The sequence below is a fragment of the Oryzias melastigma genome, linkage group LG2, assembly GCF_002922805.2.
Source record: "Oryzias melastigma strain HK-1 linkage group LG2, ASM292280v2, whole genome shotgun sequence".
In the NCBI taxonomy this organism is placed as follows: Eukaryota; Metazoa; Chordata; class Actinopteri; order Beloniformes; family Adrianichthyidae; genus Oryzias; species Oryzias melastigma.
Genome location: NC_050513.1, coordinates 14,928,754 through 14,950,821, shown reverse-complemented (window position 1 = coordinate 14,950,821; position 22,068 = coordinate 14,928,754). Strand labels below are relative to the sequence as shown.

The 22,068-nt window shown below is 36.5% G+C and overlaps 1 protein-coding gene and 1 long non-coding RNA gene across 3 annotated transcripts; both read left to right on the top strand.

Moving 5' to 3' along the window:
- On the top strand, nucleotides 1–5,155 carry LOC118599564. The gene is made up of 2 exons (XR_004948968.1): nucleotides 1–120; nucleotides 3,163–5,155. It is a non-coding gene; the product is annotated as an uncharacterized LOC118599564 (long non-coding RNA).
- Nucleotides 5,156–5,907: 752 nt separating this feature from the next.
- Nucleotides 5,908–20,950, top strand: LOC112156766 (oocyte zinc finger protein XlCOF22). Of its 2 annotated transcripts, none has more exons than XM_024289105.2 (2): nucleotides 5,908–6,170; nucleotides 19,322–20,950. In XM_024289105.2, exons 1-2 carry the CDS (start codon nucleotides 5,999–6,001, stop codon nucleotides 20,827–20,829), a joined length of 1,680 nt encoding a protein of 559 aa, XP_024144873.1. In that variant the 5' UTR covers nucleotides 5,908–5,998; the 3' UTR covers nucleotides 20,830–20,950. The 2 variants fall into 2 exon arrangements, with proteins under 2 accessions (XP_024144873.1, XP_024144874.1); XM_024289106.2 differs by lacking the exon at nucleotides 19,322–20,950 and adding an exon at nucleotides 11,509–13,938.
- The last annotated feature ends 1,118 nt before the right edge of the window (nucleotides 20,951–22,068 follow it).

The window sequence follows — 22,068 nt, the reverse complement described above, 5'->3', positions numbered from 1 at the left end:
CTGCTGAAGAAATCTTCAGACACTGTGAAGGAACCATCGTCCAGTACGAGCAGGAGCTCTGTCGTCAGCGCAGACTGCTGGATATCACATTGAAGCCAGAACTCAAGCTGGACTCTATAGGTATGTTCACTTCCAGCTACAGAGATAAAGCCATTATCTTCCAGAATATTCTAAAATAAGTGATAGTGAAATGACAGCTTTTCTTGGAGTCGTGGTCCGCCATATTGAAGCGGTAAAGTGAGCCGCCCTTCTCTCAGCCGAGGTCGAGCCAGCAGCGCTTTAGAAATATCATGTACTCCTATTACACGGTGTACAGCACAGCATGAAACATGGTTGTAGCTGCTTTCTGCAATGATTTTTATATAGGCTAGTGTTGCTATGCTAGCTTGTTGCATATGCAATGTTGGACGCCATACTGGAATGGTATAGATGTCTGTTTAACTGCACAAACAGAGCTGGAAAAACAAGAAAATGACTGTTCATACAGTAAATTATTACTGTCAGCCAATAAAGGACTAAACATTTAGGAAGATCTGAGTGAGTTTACTCTAAATAGTAAGAGTGTAAATTGGCAAGTCTGGCGATACCACCCTGATACAAGTCTCACGATATGATAAGTATTGCGATATATCCCAAGACGGTACCAGAACAATTGTTCACTTGAATCTACCTGAATTTTAATGTCTTTCATTGTAATAAAATTGTACCATAAATTCTATTTAATGATCACAGCATTAAGTTCAGCAACTGTATCTCATATACAAAGTTGCTTTTACCCAGAAATTCATGGGGCTTTTCTTTTGGTAAATTCCGATTTTTATTTTTATAACGGAACAGTAAATATTGACAAATTTCCACAACAAAATATTTTCCACTATAAGAAAAAATAGAATGAATGTGCCTTAACTAATAAGTTTCTAAAAGTGTGATTTCAAGATCGCTAAATCTTGCATTTAGACGGTTCATTAACCTCCAGATATGATGTTTTACTATGAAAACAGTAACGATCGATTTTCATGCTCAGCTGTAAACTGCATAATCCAGGCGCAAGAAATGGCATAACCACGGTTGTGGCGTTATTTATTTTTTATCTTTTTATTTTGGCTTTTTCAACTGGTGATGCCCTCAGGTTTTTTCATTTAATGGATGACCTAATAATCAGCAGTAGAAGTTATTATCCCTTAATCAAAATAAAGTTTTTTTTGCTTTCACTCTTTGAGACTTTAGTTTTTGTTTACCTGGGCTCACCCAGCCTGCACACGGGAATGTAATCTTAATATTCATTGTGCAATGAGCTACATCAGTATGAGTCATTCAGCAAAACTCCTCACACTACTACCTAACCATGTAGCCACAAGTGGGCCTAAGTCTGGGTCTCCCTGTGCTGGTCCCCAGCCCAGATAAAATACAGGGTTGTGTCAGGAAGAGAATCAGACAAACACAATCTGGAAAAAAAGACGAAAAGGTGAACAATATATTCAGCTTTTTTATTGTTTTTCTGATTCTGAAAGAAGTTTTATTTTTATTTTTTTAACTACTGGATTCTGTTCTTCACATCCATCGAAGACTCACTCTTTATGCATCCCCATTTGTTCTCCTTGGTCATGTGATTTGAATCCATTTATTTCCTTAATACTGCTGCTCCATCTTCTAAATTGAAATTTTAAGCTAGCAAATGAAACAGATGGAGGGCTTTTGACTTAAAAATAAAAGAACATAGCATTTAAAAAACAAAACCAGGAGTTGTTACTGAATTTTTATTTATTTTTTATTTTTTTGCAACAATTGTTCCAACACCCCAAATCTACTCAGCTCAAATTGCAGAAAACAAATGTTACAAGGATGCTGCTAATAAAGTTTTACGCATGGTGGATTCCCTTTTATTATTATATTAAATGTCTGTTTTTGTGATGGTTTTAAAGTTTTATTTTGTTGTAATTTTCTGCTATCTTAAAAACTAGATGAGATTAAAGTTGGCATTTGATCATTACATTTCAATGATCCTACTCACAATCTAGAAATATATAAAGTTTAAACCCTCTGCAGATGTTTACACAGTGCAGACGAAATAAAGCAAACCCGCTGATTTGTAGAAGTGTTTTCCAGATTTTGAAAACTTGTGAAAGTGACGATGATATACAGTGTAAATTTTCCTACAGAAAAGCCAATTTAGTCAAACCCATTATGAAAATTGATCAAAATACTCATCTGTGTTAAAGAGAAATCCACATTAGGTCATGATTTGATTTTTTAAAAAATCACTGTAAACCTGAACAAACTCTGAAAGCTCAATATTCTGGTTACTGATATTAGAACTTTATGCAGATAACATTTTCAGTTACACTTTTCTCCAAAAATAAGTCTTCATTTGACTTGATGTATATTGTAAGTTTAATATAAGACCTATGAGTGGAGGTATTACAGTTAATTTTAGATCTGACAATAAACAGAGTAATGTGTGCTGCAAATTGTGCAGAAGGCATAATCCTTAAAAAACTAAATACCACCAACCCTTTTATCACATGAAGCACACCTTAAACATCTGCAAAGATTTTTGCTCTATTCATTTCACGTAACAAAGTGTGAATCCAAGTTATCCAGAGGGGTTTCAACCTTTTAGCACCTGTGTGTTAATACACCATTTAAAAACCAAACACCCGGAGCAACATACCAAATACAAAAAATAAACTGCTGCAGCAGCTAAAAGAAAAGCTCGCAGTCCTCCATCCATGGCAAGCGTATTTAAAAAGAAAAAAAAAACGTTTGCAAAGGATATTGCCAAATCAAACTTAATCACAAAGAAGGTAATAGAGTACATGACTTTGATGACTATTTAGTCTTATAGGAGACGATTGCTTTTTGAGGTTTGAGTAGATTGAACCCTGTTACACGATACAGAGTAGGCAGTATTTCTTGCATGTGTGCCTACCTGAGAGGTAAATGTTTACTTGATTTGAAAAAGATGTCTAAAGTTTTTTTTCAGGTTATTTGTGCAATATTTAAAACATACTAATAAGAAATTAACATCTACATTTGATTACGTGACTATTCAGTATTTTGTCAAGTGTTTTAAGTTCCTGACTGAGGTGATTTACATTTTTCTTGGTGCTTGACGAAATACAAAATTATTATTAATATCATCTTGTGTTTGTGTCCCTGCAGTCCTCCCTCAGCATTATGTGAGTGAAAAGGAGGATCTCAGCTACCATCAGAAAAACTCCAGAGTGACAAAGAAAGAACCAGGACCTCCACAGATAAAAGTGGAAAAAGAGGAACCAGAACTTCCACAGACGGAAGAAGAATGGGAGGAACCAGAACCTTCACAGATGAAGGAGGAGCAAGAAGAACTCTGTATCAGTCAAGATGAAGATTATCTTCAATTTAAGCAAGAGACTAATACATTTATGGATACGTTCACCTATGAGGATAATGAGCACAATGTTTTAGATCTAAAAAATCAGCAGGGCTTTAATGGAAGGGGTGTTCTAGCTGAAGATGGAAACCAGCATGTCCAAAATGTGGACGCAGTAAGTCAGAGTGACTCTGATGTTGGCAAAATATCCAGTATCTCAACTTTGATTAAGAAAAGCATCCAATCCTTTAAAGAAAAGAGACTTTCCTTTATGAACTCTTGTAAAAGCTCAAGAACTGTTAGTAATATGTATGTCTACAAGAGAACGGAGTCTGATGAAAGATCTTGCGTATGTAAAGAATGTGGTAAAAGTTTCAAATATTTGTCTAAGTTAAGACTTCACATGAGAGTTCACACGGGAGAGAAGCCTTTTTTCTGTAAATTGTGCGATACACGTTTTGGTCAAACATCGAGTCTCAAAAGACACATGATGATTCACACAGGAGAAAAGCCCTTTTCGTGTAACGAATGTGCTAAAAGTTTTAGGCGATTATATCATCTCAGAGAACACATGAGAACACACACAGAAAAGACGTATCTCAATGCACATGTAAAAAATCATACAGGAGAAGCTTTTTTCTTTTAAAAGAAAGTGATATAAGTTTTGTCATGCATCTTTTTCAAAAACAACGGATGCAGGAGAAAAGCTGTTTACTGTCAAAAACAAAGTATTTATTGAAAATTCAGTAAAACTCTGCAGATGTTTTGTGCAGTAAAAGAAAACAATGATTTATATATATATATATTATGGTAATTTACACATATTATACAGATAATTTCTGTGGTTCAACCCTAATCTCTGCCAAATAACCTCAAATCCTTCTAAAAAAAATTCTTAGCTTTTGAAAAAAGTAAATTCTAAATCCTTTACTTTGCTGTGTCGAGATGCTGATTTTATCTTCCAGCAGGACGTGGAATCTTCCCACACTGCTAAAGGTACACGAAGCTGTTCCAATGACCATGATGTCATTGTGTTTGACCAGATAGTAACGTTCCCTGATCTGAAACCAGACCCAACAATTTCAATGACTTGAAGTCCACTATTAGAGCAAACTGAGCTTTTATTACACATAACCACATGCCACGACCCATTGATGCATTTATTTAATTAGTGAGTAATAAATGCATGGGAAATGACAGTTTTCTGGTGTCTGACAAATGTGCTTCATTGTTCTTGTATATTCTAATTTTCTAAAATACAAATGTTCAAGTTTTCATCAATTGTATGTGACAATCATTAAACGCTTAAACAACAAAGCATTGATACATTTCTATCTCTGTGTAAGGATTCTATACATATGATTTCAATTTTTTCATTGAGTGATCAAATATGTTGTTAATCATAACAGTTAAATATTTATCTCTCTTATCACTTTAAAATTACTATTACTCTTTGTACTGGCATTTTTAAGCAATTTTGTTTTTTGAGAATTTTCTAAATAATTTAAAAGCAATCTTCAACTTTTATTTGTTGATTTTTATTAGTAGATCTCTTATTTATTTTTGTTTATAGTTGATCCTTGTGGTTGTAGCGTATGCTGAGACAATATGTCATCAAAGTCTGTTTCCACGACAACACTAGAATTTCATTCTTATAGTTTTTGTGATCGGTGAACATGTATTTATTTATTTTAAAGTAGTGACTACAATTTGCGGGATCATGTTTGCAAATAATGACTTTACCCCAATATGTTGTAAAGAAGAGATGAATAAAGAAGCAGCGAGGTGTTTCTGTCTCATTTACATGGAATTCTAGTTTTATTGTTAAGATCAGAATTGTTTTTCTCTTTCAAGTTTTCTGTCCAAATCTTTACTGTAAAGAATAAAGTGGGTATGCACATCAGTAAGAAAAGATGAGTCTTTCCCACAAGTGTGGGTTTAGTGAGGTGTAAGATTCCCAATACCCATGGAAATACTTGCAGGATCATCATTTAATCTAAGCTATCATCCTTTATTAAAATGCACTCCTTTTACTCATCATATCAAGGCTATTTTTAACCATGCTAAGAGTGCAAAATAGTCAATTTCTGCAGGACCCTATTCCAGAATGCAGGGTTAACTTACCATTCAGAAATCCTTGACCTTTTGGTTGATCTACTCCACATTTGCCAATTCTAAGTATGTCCATTCATAAACACTTGATAAGTTTTAGTTGGATCAACCTCGTGTCTGACCCTCTCAATTGATCTCCAAATTAATAAAAATAACTAATAAATACATAAAAAATAAAGAAATGTCTCAAGTAAAATAATTTCTGATCTGATTGATGCTGTTTTCAATTACCACAACCATTTCTTTAAATAGACATTTATTTATTTATATCAGTGAATCAGTATTTTCAGAAAACGTTACAAAATTCAAAGATTTATTTTTGAGAGCCAGTGAGTCATTTCTGATCAGATTCACTCGGACTGCACTTCTAGACACCATTTCCCACAATGCATTGTTTTGTAGTCATATGGGCGGGGTTCAGTCGCTACTACGTCATCCTAAACACGGTTATTCTCTCGCAGTAATGGGCAAGAGGCGTTAGCTGGTGGTGTTTGTGTGAGTTTGAGCTGAAGATCTTCTGCAGCTGCAGGAACCATGGCTTCACTTCAGTCTCTGAGAGAGTTTATCAGCGAGCGACTAGCTGCTGCTGCTGAAGAAATCTTCAGACACTGTGAAGGAACCATCGTCCAGTACGAGCAGGAGCTCTGTCGTCAGCGCAGACTGCTGGATATCTGCTGGAAACCGCAGATTCAGCTGGACGCTATAGGTATGTTCACTTCTATCATGGATATAAAGCCATTATCTTCCAGAATATTCTGATCCAAGAGATAATGCACCGATAACTGCTTGTGTTCGAGTATTTGGGTTCGCCATCTTGAAACGGCAAGACTACAGTCGCATATCCCAAAATGCCCCGCACGGCGCAGGGCCGCCGCTAGGGATTTTGAGGCCCATTAAAATAATCTTTTCAGGGGCCCTAACACAGTGGCAACTGAATATGATTTTTTTTAATTACTATTATTGTATGCAGTTTTACATAAATTATGATGGTATTTTTTTCATTATCATCACCATAACAAAATAGCAGGACAATGGGGAGAAATTAGCTCTCTGAATATAACAGAATTTTAATTCATACATTCACAGCAAAACTGATTTTTAAATTGCAAGAGACACTTTTTCCATGAAAAAAAATATCAGTGGAGATTTAAAAAGATATTTAGGGTTTTTTTGTACTATTTTTGCAATTTACCATATTACTTTTCTTAGATAAAAATGTGTACTTCAAGAGTATTAAGCAGTTTTACATTGTTTATAGGAATAAGAATGGCAGAAATGCATTGTTTTAATTAGAAATACTTTATTTGTGCAGCATTATATTCAGTAAAGCTTTCTTAGATTATTTGGTGTAGATTATTATTTAAAGTCAATGAAATGTTGAATGTATGCAACCAGCGAAATCAAACTTCAAACATAATGAAAAAAAATGCTGAAAAATTAATTGGTCTGAAAGCTTTAGCTGTCCATTTAGCTACAGCACATGTGTCAAAGTCAAGGCCGGGGGGCTGGATCCAGCCCTCCAGGTAATTCTTTACGGCCCTCCAGATCATTTTATAGTTATTAATGGCCTGATGTTATCTTGCGCTCATTTCTAACTTGTATAATTTTGACAAAATATATTTTTATGGAGAATAAAATACTGAAAGTTATCTAAGGGTTAAGTTGATTTATTGTGGAATAATGACTGCATTTTAACTATTTATAATTATGTTAAAAAGTCACTCTTTCAAAAATTAGCAGTTATGCTAGCTTTTTGGACTATTTTGGCATTTACTAACATTTTTTAGGCTATTTTGGAGTTTAGTTAATATTTAGTATGCTAACTGTTTTAGCTAATTTAGGCTTTTTCCAATTTTTTGGCTGTTTTTGGAGTTTAGATAATATTTCAGCTACATGCTAGCTGTTCTGGATAATTTAGAGGTTAGGTTAGATAATTTAGGTTAATTTGGAATTGATTTTACATTTTTGCTGGCTATCAGCTTTAGCGTTTTCAGCTATCACCTTTAGTGTTGTCAGCTATCAGCTTTAGTGTTGTCAGCTATCAGCTTCAGTGTTTTCAGCTATCAGCTTCAGTGTTTTCAGCTATCAGCTTTAGTGTTTTCAGCTATCAGCTTTAGTGTTTTTAGCTGTCAGCTTTAGTGTTTTTAGCTATCAGCTTTAGTGTTTTTAGCTATCAGCTTTAGCGTTTTCAGCTATCACTTTTAGTGTTTTCAGCCATCACCTTTAGTGTTTTCAGCTATCAGCTTCAGTGTTTTCAGCCTCAGTGTTTTGAGCTATCAGCTTTAGTGTTTTTAGCTATCAGCTTAAGCGTTTTCAGCTATCAGCATTAGTGTTTTCAGCTATCACCTTTAGTGTTGTCAGCTATCAGCTTCAGTGTTTTCAGCTATCAGCTTTAGCGTTTTCAGCTATCACCTTTAGTGTTGTCAGCTATCAGCTTCAGTGTTTTCAGCTATCAGCTTTAGTGTTTTTAGCTATCAGTTTAGTGTTTTTAGCTATCAGCTTTAGTGTTTTTAGCTATCAGCTTAAGCATTTTCAGCTATCAGCTTAAGCATTTTCAGCTATCACTTTTAGTGTTTTCAGCTATCACCTTTAGTGTTTTCAGCTATCAGCTTCAGTGTTTTCAGCCTCAGTGTTTTCAGCTATCAGCTTTAGTGTTTTTATCTATCAGCTTTAGTGTTTTTAGCTATCAGCTTTAGTGTTTTTAGCTATCAGCTTAAGCGTTTTCAGCTATCAGCATTAGTGTTTTCAGCTATCAGCTTCAGTGTTTTCAGCTATCAGCTTCAGTGTTTTCAGCTATCAGCTTCAGTGTTTTTAGCTATCAGCTTTAGTGTTTTGAACTATCTGCTTCAGTGTTTTGAGCTATCAGCTTCAGTGTTTTTTCAGCTATCAGCTTTAGCGTTTTCAGCTATCAGCTTTAGCGTTTTCAGCTATCAGTTTCAGTGTTTACAGCTATCAGCTTCAGCTATCAGCTTCAGTGTTTTCAGCTATCAGCTTTAGTGTTTTTAGCTATCAGCTTTAGCGTTTTCAGCTATCAGCTTTAGTGTTTTCAGCTATCAGCTTTAGCGTTTTCAGCTATCAGCTTTAGTGTTGTCAGCCATCAGCTTTAGTAGCTTTAGTGTTTTTAGCCATCAGCTTTAGTAGCTTTAGCATTTTCAGCTATCAGCTTTAGTGTTTTCAGCAATCAGCTTTAGCGTTTTTAGCCATCAGCTTTAGCGTTTTCAGCCATCAGCTTTAACGTTTTCAGCCATCAGCTTTAGCGTTTTCAGCCATCAGCTTTAGCGTTTTCAGCCATCAGCTTTAGTGTTTTGAACTATCAGCTTTAGTGTTTTGAACTATCAGCTTTAGTGTTTTGAGCTATCAGCTTTAGTGTTTTGAGCTATCAGCTTTAGTGTTTTGAGCTATCAGCTTTAGTGTTTTGAGCTATTAGCTTTAGTGTTTTCAGCTATCAGCTTTAATGTTTTCAGCTATCAGCTACAGCGTTTTCAGCCATCAGCTTCAGCGTTATCAGCTTCAGTGTTTTCAGCCATCAACTTCAGCGTTTTCAGCTTTAGTGTTTTCAGCTATCAGATTTAGCGTTTTCAGCTATCAGCTTTAGTGTTTTCAGCTATCAGCTTCAGCATTTTCAGCCATCAGCTTCAGCGTTATCAGCTTCTGTGTTTTCAGCTATCAGCTTCAGCCTTTTTTGCTATCAATGTCACCATCTTGAGCTATCAGCACTAGTATCTTAAGCGGCCAAATTCATCTTACAGCATTCAGACTAGCGTTATTGCAGGTAATGCTATAAATTTAGTTCATAATTATGTAAAAAAGTTTTGGTTTTAAAGTTTTTTTTAAAATTTAGTTTTAGTGTTCAATAAATGTTTATCCTGTTTGGCCTGTGACCTAAAGTGTGTTTTGGATTTTGGCTATGGCAATTTTTCTATGTCAAAAGTCCACGCAGAAACAAGACATCTCCACGCACGTATCACACATTCCTTGTGGACAATTCAGAGCATCGGAAATGCTTTATTCTCCTGCGCACTTGAATTTAAACCTCTCACGAGCAAAAAAAAGTCCTTGCGCATGAGAAACTCTCTACTTCCGCGTGCATAAGGTGCATGGAGATGTCTTGTTTCTGCGTGGACTTTTGACATGGAAATTACACCATATTTGGCCCCTTGTGGGATTGAGTTTGACACCCCTGAGCTACAGCCACTGAAAGCTTGCTCGTTCTTGAGGCGGTCAGATGTTTAATGCTGCAAAAACTGTTGCCAGAATGGGCTGTTTTGGTTTTGAATTTTCTATCAAAATTGCTTTAGTTGACATAATTTTAGCAGGTTTGAAGTGAGGGTGTAACGGATCACGGATAATCCGTGGACCTCGCTCACCCCTTTTGGCACAAATATTTTGCAGGGAGTAAGACTCCCAGAGTGTTTGTGCGAGACGTTTCACACGGACAAAATGTTTTACAAAAGCACAAATGCTTGATTACAAGTACAAACATTTTTTACAGTCAGACATATATTTTTTTAAAGTTACAAAACTTTTTTACAGAAGCACTAATGTCTGCTATAGATAGACAAATGTTTTCAAAGTTCAAGATGTTTTTTACAGAAACACAATACTTTTGTTACTAACATAACTTCATATCTAAGACGTGACATACTTGTGTCCGACAGATAAATGCAGGATGGGCGGGGTGCGCAGACAAGTTGCAAGTACTCATAGTGACACATGTGAGTGAGGAAGCGATGGCAATTTAATCTTTTAATTATCGGTCCATTTTATCAGCATTTTTTTTAATCGGAATTGGTTTTGGCCTTTAACTATGGTTGTTTTTTTGTTTTGTTTTTTTTAATCAATGCAGAGGGCAGAAAAGATGACAGATTTGGATCTTTCCTCTATATTGATGGCGTTTATATCACCAAGCACACATAAAGAGGGAGAAGCTGTGAAAGAGATGTCAAACCAGGTTGACAGATCTACACACACCTTTTGCCAAAATTGTGAGGCCGATGTGCAGAACCACAGTGCATGCAAATAATTATCTGGGATATTAGAAAACTCACACATGTCTGATTCTCTGAGATCCATCTTGATCTTATGAATAGTTTAAACTGAATCAGCTGCAGATTGGGACTTTTGATTAGTTTGAAAGTGTTTGAGCAAATCATCTTTGTTGGTAATGTAACTTGGTTTTCAATGTTAGTTCTAAATATATATGTCTTAGACAGAATTTTGTATGATGTCATGTTCAGAAATGTATTCACTGTATCAGGTAGTGTCAGATTCTTCTGACTTAGGCAACCACTTTGACCCACGTAAAAATAAAGATGATCGAGGCGAATTTGAGGCACAATCTGTGTGCTGTTTGAAAAATAGATCAAAATGATGCACGCCAGGGGGTGAGGCGGTAAGAGATCCATTACACACATGTGCCAAACCATGGCAAGTGATCCGTACAGATCAGATTATACAGATGGCTGCTCCACTGCCTAGTACTGGGGCCAACCTATAACCACAAGAGGCAAAGTGACATTCAGTCTCTTGCTCATGGAAAGATCGACACATGGGTGGGCAAGGTGGGAAACAAACCTGTTCCCGCCTTGTCACGCCCTGTTCTTCTGGTTTTAATGGAGTTTATAAAAGTTTTCTGTGCTGTAATGTCTGCAAGACAGTGTTTGTCAGGGTCCTTGTCCATCTGCAAGCAATTATCAGTGAGAGTTCTTTAATTGTTGCTGTAACATCTTTGTTGAGGTGTTACTATGTCTGAATTTAGTATCATCTCGTCACATATCTACTGTAACTGTAGTCAGCAATCGTTTGAGGATGGAAAAACTTGAAAAAATTCAAAGGTTCTTTGACAGTGTTGGACCCACAAAAGACTTGAAAGACAATTTCAAAAATTAAGTCTTGCAGTCTTAATTTTGAATGAAAACTAAGCTAAACTTTGAAACTGCAGAGCTTCCAAACTGAAGTTATTTGGATTTTTACTGGTAGTTGACCATATGCAAAGACCTGTCAAACCAAATAAAAGGGCTTCTTCTTGGTTTGTGTCCCTGCAGTCCTCCCTGAACATTATGCGACTGAAGAGGATAACTTTTGCAGCCACCCGGAGCAATCCAAAATGGAACAAGAGGAACCAGAATCACTACAGACTAAAGAGGTGGAACCAGAACCTTCTCAGACTAAAGAAGAACAGGAAGAACCAGAACCTTCTCAGACTAAAGAAGAACAGGAGGAACCAGAACCTTCTCAGACTAAAGAAGAACAGGAAGAACGAGAACTTTCACAGACTAAAGAGGAACATGATGAAACTGAACATTTGCAGTTAAAAGAGGAACAAGAGGAACTCTCCATCTGTCAGGATGAAGAGCAGCTTCATGTAAAACAGGAAACGGATACCTTGATGGAGACTCATACTTATAAGGAAAATGAGGACATTGAGGCAGATCTAAACAATCAGCAGACCTTAAATATAACTGGTAGTCAGAATGAAGGAAGACAACATGAAGAATCAACATCAACTACAGATGAAGAGACAGACCCACAGAACAGAGAGCAGAGGAAGAGAAGAGACAGAAGTCATGTCAAAAGTGTGGACTTCTCTCACATGTCAGAAACTCGGTCTGACTCTGATGTTAGGAACACCGCCAAGAAGTACTTTTTGGTGAAGAAACAATCTCCAAAAGACATGAGACTTTCCTATATACAGTCTGGTAAAAATTTGAGACTTTCTTATAATCTCCACATGAGAACTGAGGCTGATAAAAGACCTTTTAGCTGTGAAGAATGTGGTAAAGCCTTTAGCTCCAGGTCTAAGTTTAGAGTTCCGGAGAGACGTCACACAGGAGAGAAGCCTTTTTCTTGCAAAGAATGTGCTAAAAATTTTAGTCGATCATCTAATCTCAATGCACACATGAGGATTCATACAGGACAGAAGCCTTTTCCTTGTAAAGAATGTCATGCAAGTTTTGTTTGTAAATGTTATCTCAATAGACACATGAAAACACATACAGGAGATGAGTCATTTTCTTGTCAAGAATGTGATAAAAGTTTTACCCATAAATCTAATCTCAAAAGACACATGGGAATTCATACAGGAGAAAAGTCTTATCCTTGTAAAACATGTGATAAAAGTTTTAGGCGATTATCTGATCTGAAAATACACATATTAACTCACACAGGGGTGATGCCTTTGTCTTGTAAAGTATGCAATAAAAGCTTTAGTCGATCATCTAATCTCAATAGACACATGAGAACTCATACGGGAGAGAAGCCTTTTTCTTGTAAAGAATGTGATAAATGCTTTAGTCAGTTATATCATCTCAGAGTACATATGAGAACTCACACAGGTGAGAAGCCTTTTTCTTGTAAAGAATGTGATAAAAGTTTTCGTGAAAAATGTGATCTCAAAACACACATAAGAACTCATACAGGAGAAAAGCCTTTTTCTTGTCATAAATGTGGTGAAAGTTTTCATAGAAAGTCCACTTTTAGAGGACACATGAAGACCCACAGAGGAGAATAGCTGATTTCTTGTCAATAACATGATAAAGTTTTATACAAAAACCTAGTCACATGAAAACTCCCTTAGGAGAAAAGCCTTTTCTTGTTCAAAAAAAGAAAATATAATAAAGGTTAGATCACTCCTAAATTCTGATAACAGGTTTACTTTAAAAAGGGAAAACTTAAAAAAAAAAAGCGTACACTTAAAAAGGCCTGCATCATGCAAAATGTTTTTTTTTTTCACTTGCACTCGTGTCATGATGTGTAATGATTCTATATACTGAGTTTTACTATTTGACTTCATACGCACCTGCAAGTTGATGTGCTGTTGAATTAAAGCTGTTAAATCTTTACCAGTTTAAAGGTGCTGTTACTTTTTGTCTCTCCTTTTTGTATTTTTTTTTTTGATTGAGCTAAGCTTTTAAAACAATTTTTACTTTTTGTTGGTTGATGTTATTAGCATTTTTTTATCATCATTTCTTGTTTAAATTTTTTTAGTTTACCATTGCTGTAGTTCATGCTGAGACAATGTGCATGTTAAGTCCGAATGTAACCATGAGAACAATGTAAATGCATTTTATACATCTCTAATTCTAACAACTTGTTTTTTTTATTTAATCTTATCAGTGTACATTCTTCTTAATAGCCATACATATACTTGTATATTTGTTGTTCTATACCAGAGTTAGGTAACCCCAGGCCTCAAGTGCAACCTTCCTGCATGTTTTCTAACATACCCTTCTCTGGCATGTTCTTATTGGCTGGACACTCCTGAACCAGGTAATCGTCATGAGTCCCACTCAAGACTGATTGATGACTGATTTCCAAAACTGTAGTACACAAGAGACTGATGAAAAAAAACAGATTAGTGTTTCTGTCTTGGGATTCATGTTTTATAGTAGATTAAAACAGTTTATTTGTCCTTTTTGGTTTTCGGTCGTCTGTCCCAATCTTTACTGTGATGAATAAAGTGGATGTGAACATCAGTAAGAAGTGTGGGTTTCTGCTGTTGGTTGGTTTTCTGTGTTGAGCTGTTATGAAGTCCAGTTCTGACTGATCTATCAGAAGCTGTGAAGATCATGACCCATGCAAAAAACTTTCAGTCCTCTGTTGACCTCTAGAAGAGACCCTAGGGAGGACCATCAGAGGCTTAAAAAACACCTTATTAGTGAATGAATTCCTTGGGCAGAAAGAGGAGAAGCAAATGGTAGAAGAACTTTATTCTTTAAATCTTGTATTACAGGTGGTCGAAGAGTCACGTGTTAAGAATAAAGGAGTTCTTTGGGGACATTGAACCAACCACAGTAAGTTTGAAGACAGCTGGGACAGAGCATGAACTAAGACTGCTGCCGATTAAAGAGGGGACACTGACCTGAATGTTGTTCAGACTAGTTTGTGAGGATTTCTGGCTCAATGATGAAAAGTTGTAAATATATAAATGTGTTTCAGAGGTTAGGGACTTTTGCTTCATACACTCCAGCCTCAACAGCTCCTATTCAAGGTTCTGGAATACCAGCAGCCTTTGATCAGAGGAAATGAAAATTCTACCATTTGAGGTTATAAATTAATTTTACTGTTCATTCCTCACTATAAAGAACCCCAAAGTGGCATTTTGATCCGTTCTTGCATTTAAGAATAATCCTCTAAAAACCTGCACTGTCTGCAGCAGCCCCTCCCATACCCATGGAAACGAGTGGATGGAATATGCTGACGTAAGATCGATGCCAACAGCTCCCTCCAGGAAGAGTCTGCTCTATAGCTCTGACAGCACCGTCCCCCAACTTTCAATTTCTCAGCTGAGCTAGCGGTGTTCAGCAAAAAAAAAAACTTTAATTTTAGAAGCAGAATACCATATATCTTCCAGCTGTGTCCTGTCTTCACTAAATTCCAGCTCAAACAGGTGTTTGTTCTTTAGACACGGCGCTCTTTTATGACATCACCCACCCTCCAAACCTCGGTCCGGCACAGAAGCCGCGTGCGTTTGTGTTGTGAAGCAGTGTAGCAATGGCCAGGGCTACTAAAGGCAGATATATTGTATGTGCATCCATCTTTGAAGAAGTTTGGATTGTTTTCGTGGGAGAAATGCAGATACATGGCTTTCTCTGGCAGGCGGCACGCAGCGACAGGAAAAAACTCACAAAATATAACTAATATTTCATAAATAATTTGTTTTTTTAGTAGGTAATATATGATCATACATATGGATATAGTTCACTCTGAAAGGCTTAAGAAAATCATGGTATGGGCCCTTTAAATACAAACTGCCCCTCCTCCTCCCCGGTGTGTGTTTTTTTATGAGGCATGGCGGCTGCGGTGGAAAGTTTGGATTTGGTTCCGAAAGAAAACTCCACGTCAGTAATATGGAACTTGTTTGGGTTTGCACCAGACGACGGCAACCAAAATACTATGATATGCAAAGTCTGCAAGGAGACAGTGAAGGCAACTGCAGGTAACACTACCAACTCAGTGTCTGAATTTTGCTGCAGGATTGCGGTAGGACTGGGCGATATATTAATATAATCAATTAATTTGAATTTTATGTTTTAGCCAATTTATTCTTTTGAAAATCGAGATTTTATTTTCCCCGTTCTCTGCCCTCTTGGGCTTCCGTAGTCCAGCGTAAAGTCAGCTCTTGCAAAGCGCAGACATGAAAGCTGCAGCTAGCAGAGGAGATTCTCCAGTGAGGGAGAGAGAGAGAGGAAAAAAGCTTGTTCCAAAAAATAAATAAACGCACGTGCAGCACAAGAAGACCCGACTCCACCCACCACCCCCTGCTGCTAATCGTCTCGGTTTGTGTAGCGGTTAGCTTTGGCTGATGCAGCAGCGTGATGCAGCCATTTTCAAACTGATCCAGACAGAGCTGAAGGATAAACCTGCTGGTCTACAGCAGCAACAGAACCTTTAATAAAAGTGTTGATTTGAAGCGGTGGTTACACAGTGACGGTAGCATGATGCTACGATACTAGCTGCTAATGCTAACGCACCGTCCCATGTGTTATCTAGAAAAGTAAACATGATCGATTCAAAGTTGGTCATTTTCACGGAGCGGACTTTAAGACGTGGCGGATAAGTACAACAATATTTATTCATAGAACATTTACAAGAACTGTATTTTATAAAAATAACAGACATGAATCCACTTTGTACTAACATTATTGGTAGTCTCTTTGTAGCATTACAGAGTTTCATCTTTACTGTCGGTGATATGGCAAATACTCCAAACATTGACATTTTTTAAGCTCTTTTTGTTATGATTAATAGAAATATGAATTCTCTGGAGAAATAATTTAGAAAAGATCATTTTTCATCAATCTGCCCCCATTTGCCAAATCTGTTCTTCTATTCTCTACATGTTTGGAGTTTACAGTTAGAAGACAATAAACACATGTTCATACTATTTATTATTTGTTGATTTTATGCTATTTTGTTTTCTTAAAAAAAGTTATAGAAAATACTAAATGTCCTAATCAGATTTAGGCAACAGGTCTCCTCTTTGGGTTTAAAGGATTTTTTTAGCTGTGCTAAGGAGACGAAAAAACTCATTTGTGATAGAAAATAAAACTCTTTGTAGAAATAGTGATACAAAACAAGAGAGCAAAGACTGTAGAGATTTAAGAAGTTACTTGAAAGTTACTAGAAAAAGTGTTTTTTATCTAAGGTTGTTTTTAATATTGTGACTTCTTTTCTGTTTGCATTCAATGTAATATTTTTTAAATTAAAACCCATGTAAATGTCTTAGTAAAATAATGTAATAATTTGTCCATTAAAAAATATGTTTCGATTTTTTTATTCAGTGAAAATCTAGATTTTGGTCACTGAGGTTGTAACTTCAAACTTGAAGCGTCAAACCACGCACAGCAACATCAGTTTGAAGGCTTTTGCTACCGAAAGTGCTCTCCCGAATAATTCTTTTATTTCTCTTTATAGGAAGCTTAAGCTAATGGAAGCTCACAAAGCACCTGCTGCATTGTTCTATAAACATTTTTACAGCTTGTATTTAGTTGCACTTAGGCTTTGAAACAATTTCCAAAAGACATGTTAAAATAAAATAGTTTATGTTAAAAATATTGTGTCCTTTGTAACCTTTGTTAAAAAAAACTAAAGGAGGGAGGAAAAAAATATTGGAGGTTCTGTTGAAAATATATATCTTTCATATGAGAAAATGAAATTCTAATGTCTCTATTTTGGCAGATGGCATTCCCACGTTTTAAGTGCGATCAAGCACAAAAACTAAATAACATTTATTTTAGCCAAACTTAATAGGCTATGTGCGGCAATGAAGTACATAGCTGCATTCACGCATTTTAACCACTTCCAAGGCTAAATGTAGTTCTTGTTTTATAGGGTTGATTTACGGCATATTTTAGGAGATACTTGTAAAAATGTTTCTCACTGCAGTATTTTAAGTGCAGCTGTTTAGCCACGTACTTCCAGAAAAAAAGTTCAGCACTGGCTGTATGTATTTAGAATACTACAGTTTTCAATTAATTTGATCATTTTTACTGTTATTTTCCCACAGATAAGACATGGTTATGGGAAAAAGCAATGGGGAGTAATGTTAGAACCACGGCTGAGCGAACAGCGGCTTACTGACCACAGTAGAAAACATTGCAACATTAGTTAGTTTTGCTTTAAAGTAAGAAATTGTCTTACTTTTGCTCCATTTACAATGACTTTGTGAGTACTAAAATCTAGGCTTTAACTTTTAGATAGGCAGAAAAGATCTTTTGCAACTCTACGTCTCATCTCCAAAGGTATTGCTAGCGTTGGCATAAATTAGAAGAATAAAATCGTAATCACCTCCCTAATCAAACAAATAGCATTTAATAAGTACTTGTAACCTTTGTCTAACTTTGACTGAACTGTCAGAGATAAACGATCTACAGGATGACTCGTTTAATATCATTCATAGGAATTTCTGAAGGCAGGTTTGCTGACATTTTTAGTTTGATTTGGGAACAATCTAAGAGCGGAAAACAAAAACATTTTTGTTGGCAATTTATAAAATAAATAGTTAGTAAGGTTATCTTTTATTATTTACGTAAAATTGTGTTAAACAGAGTTCAGTTTTATGCTATGCCCCGTCTACAACTGTGAACCGTAAATAGCTTTAGATTTCGCACACAAAGCTGAAGTCTGCTAGCTTGATGCTAACGTTCAATAGAATTTCCCATAGGAGGGCTAATGCTAACGCTCGGTTGACCAAAAAAATACATTGCTGACTAAATGAACATCATGAACATTTATTTACTTTCAGGCATTCATTTTCCAAACTCTTTTAAGGAAATAATTTTAAGGTAACCATTTGTGGTCTAAAACTTAATTTTTTTTCTCCTCATACTGTTGTCTTCTTCTTGAATAAAGTGTACTTCTATAGCGCGATCGCCACATAGTGGCTAAACTGAAACGCCCTCCAGGAGAAGCAGAACAAAGTTTAAAATGTTAATGATCAGAACATTTTTGTTAAATCATAGATTTTAATGTATTTCTAAACAAATGTGTATAAATTTGTAAACTTAAAATTTAATTGAATTGAAGAATTGGAAAAAGTTAGAATCAATCGATTCAGGCACTTGTGAATCAAATTGAATAATTTCTGGAAATCATAACCGATACCCAGCCCTAAATAAATGCATAAAAATACAGCAATAGCATAAAAACGCAATAATTAAGTAACAAACACAACAGTAAGTCAACAGTTAAAATTACAGGTAAGTGTCAGGTATTGAATGCACTGCGAAAAGAGTAAGTTTTCAGGTGTTTGTCGAATTTGTGTAAATTTGTGTAATACTATAATGTTGGTTCTGTAAAACTTAAAAACATGCTTTATTTGTAAATTAATGTTTTGCTTTAAATGGAGCTGATCAAACAGCATGGTGGTCAATTTTTCTTATGTTCTTTTTTGAAACCTAAAGATTTAGCAATTTCTTAGTTATCTGAAAATGCAGTTGCATCATGTCCAAAGCATTTGTTATATAGAAAGTATGACAGGAAATAAATATTGAAATCTAAGCAACCAGCTGATGATTGCACATTTCTTTTTTGAGTCAAAAATGTTCAGATTTTACAAATACATTTGGTTTATCTTGTGCTATATATTGTTATCACCTGATATGAAAAAAGCTATTTCATGATGTAAAAAACTCCATATGCCCCCCAGCTCTAGATTCTTGCCATGATTTCATTGACAGTAAAGATGCAGCTCTCTCATGAAGGGGTCTTTTTTTCCAGCTCAACACCTGGCCTGTAACCTGGTTGCATTCAAAGTAGATTCATGTCTATTACTGAATTAAAAATGTTGTTGTTGAACATTTGCAAAGTCCTTTCAAACCAAATAAAAGGGCTTCTTCTTGGTTTGTGTCTCTGCAGTCCTCCCCCAACATTACGTGACTGAAGAGGAGGACCTTTGCAACCACCTGGAACAAACCACAATGGAACAAGAGGAACCAGAACTTTCACAGACTAAAGAAGAGCAGGAAGAGCCACAACCTTCTGAGACAAAAGAGGAAAAGGAAGAACCAGAACCTTCTGAGACCAAAGAGGAAAAGGAAGAACCAGAACCTTCTGAGACTAAAGAGGAAACGGAAGAACCAGAACCTCCACAGGTTAAAGAGGAACAGGATGAAATAGAACTTTTGCAGATAAAAGAGGAACAAGAGGAACCCTACATCCGTCAGGATGAAGAGCAGCTTGATGTAAAACAGGAGACTGATACCTTGCTGGAGACTCCTTATGAGGAAAATGAGGACATTGAGGCAGATCTAAACAATCAACAGAGCTTTAATGTAACTGATAATCAGAATGAAGGAAGCCAACATGGTGAATCAACATCAACTACAGGTCAAGAGACAGACCCACAAAATAGTCACCAGAGGAAAAGAGACAGAAATCATGTCAAACATGTGGACAGCTCTCAAATGTCAGAAAGTCAGTCTGACTCTGATGTTAAAACAAACCTAAGACTTTCCCATATGCAGTGTTGTAAAAGCTCAGGGTTTGCGTATAATCCTCTCACAAAAACGGACCCTGATAGAAGACATATTGTCTGTGAAAAATGTGGTAAAACCTTTAGTTGCAAATGTAAGTTTAGAAGTCATGAGAGAAGTCATACAGAAGAGAAGCCTTTTTCTTGTAAAGAATGTAATGCCTGTTTTATTTATCAATCTAATCTCAAAAGACACTTAAAAACTCATACAGAAGAAAAGCCTTTTTCTTGTAAAGAATGTGATAAAAGGTTTAGGGAAACAAGTTCTCTCAAAAAACACATGAGAACTCATACAGGAGATAAGCCCTTTTCTTGTCCAGAATGTGATAAAAGTTTTAGGCAATCATTTCATCTCAAAATGCACGTAAAAACTCACACAGGAGAGAGGCCTTTTTCTTGTAAAGAATGTGAAAAAAGTTTTACTCATAAATCTAATCTCAAAAGACACATATTAACTCATACAGGAGAAAAGCCTTTTCCTTGTAAAGAATGTGATAAAGGTTTTAGGCGATTATGTGATCTGAAAATGCACATGACCACTCACACAGGAGAGATGCCTTTTTCTTGTAAAGAATGTAATAAAGGTTTTACTCATAAACATAATTTCAAAATGCACATGATAACTCATACTGGAGAGAAGCCTTTCCCTTGTAAAGAATGTGATAAATGTTTCAGTCAGTTATACTATCTCAAAGTTCATTTGAGAAGTCACACAGGAGAGAAGCCCTTTTCTTGTAAAAATTGTGATAAAAGTTTTCGTGAAAAATTTGATCTCACGATGCACATAAGAACTCATACAGGAGAAAAGCCCTTTTCTTGTCATAGATGTGGTAAACGTTTTTGCAGAAAGTCCACTCTTAGAGGACACATCAAGACCCACAGAGGAGAATAACTGATTTCTTGTTAATAACATGATAAAAGTTTTGTACAAAAACTTAGTCACATGACAATTCACTTAGGAGAGAAGCCTTTTCTTGTTAAAATATCTAATAAAGATTAGATAAATCTAATTTCCGAAAACAAATTTACAGTGGAATTGTGAAACACACACACACACACACACACACACACACACACACATATATATATATATATATATATATATATATATATATATATATACTGCTCACAAAAAATAAAGGAACACTTTTTTTATCGGGCCTGGCATGAATTGAATTAAACCTGTCTGATTGTTTTCTTGTTGGTTAAGCAGCTGAGGGCCTCGTTAATCAATTTAAGCTGTATTGGTGTTTATGGAATGGAATTAACAAGAGGTGCTCTTCAGTAGCATCAAATAGCAAACCTTCAAAACAGGACTGGTGTTACATGTGGAGGTCATTTCAAGTTTCTCCCTCTTGATCTTTTTTGGCTGGTTTTCCACTCGTGCTGATTTTGGCTTGGTAATTATCTCTACTGCAGTATGAGGCAATTCCTTAACCCTACAGAAGTTGAACAGGTTGTCCAACTTCTCCAGGATGGCACATCCACACGTGCTGCAGCAAGAAGGTTTAATGTGTCTCCCAACACAATCTCCAGAACATGGAGATTTCAGGAGACTGGTGGTTATTCTCGGAGAGCTGGACAGGGCCGTAGAAGGTCCTCAACCCCTAAGCAGGACCGATACCTGCTCCTTTGTGCAAGGCAGAACGGGCTGAGCACTGCTCGTGCCCTCCAGAGGGTCACTAGTGTGAATGTCTCTACCCAAACAATCAGGAACAGACTTCATGAAGGTGGCCTGAGGGCCCGACGTCCTGTAGTGGGCCCTGTGCTCACTGCCCAGCACCGTGGAGCTTGACTGGCATTTGCTCAAGAACACCGGAATTGACAAGTCCACCACTGGCGCCCTGAACTTTTCACAGACGAGAGCAGGTTCACCCTGAGCACCTGTGATAGACGTGAAAGAGTCTGAAGAAGACAAGGAGAATGTTATGCAGCCTGCAACATTGTTCAGCATGACAGGTTTGGTGGTGGGTCAGTGATGATCTGGGGAGACATACCCATGGAGGGACGCACAGACCTCTACTGCCTAGGAAATGGTGCTCTGACTGCCATAAGGTATCCAGATGAAATCCTTGAACCCATTGTCAGACCCCACGCTGGTGCATTAGGTCCTGGTTTCCTCCTAATGCAC

Excerpts from the sequence above, each read along its gene's own strand:
- LOC112156766 (XM_024289105.2), top strand. The coding sequence starts at position 5,999 with ATGGCTTCACTTCAGTCTCTGAGAGAGTTTATCAGCGAGCGACTAGCT. Across the intron at positions 6,171-19,321 it reads GATTCAGCTGGACGCTATAG|TCCTCCCCCAACATTACGTG; the intron begins GTATGTTCACTT and ends GTGTCTCTGCAG.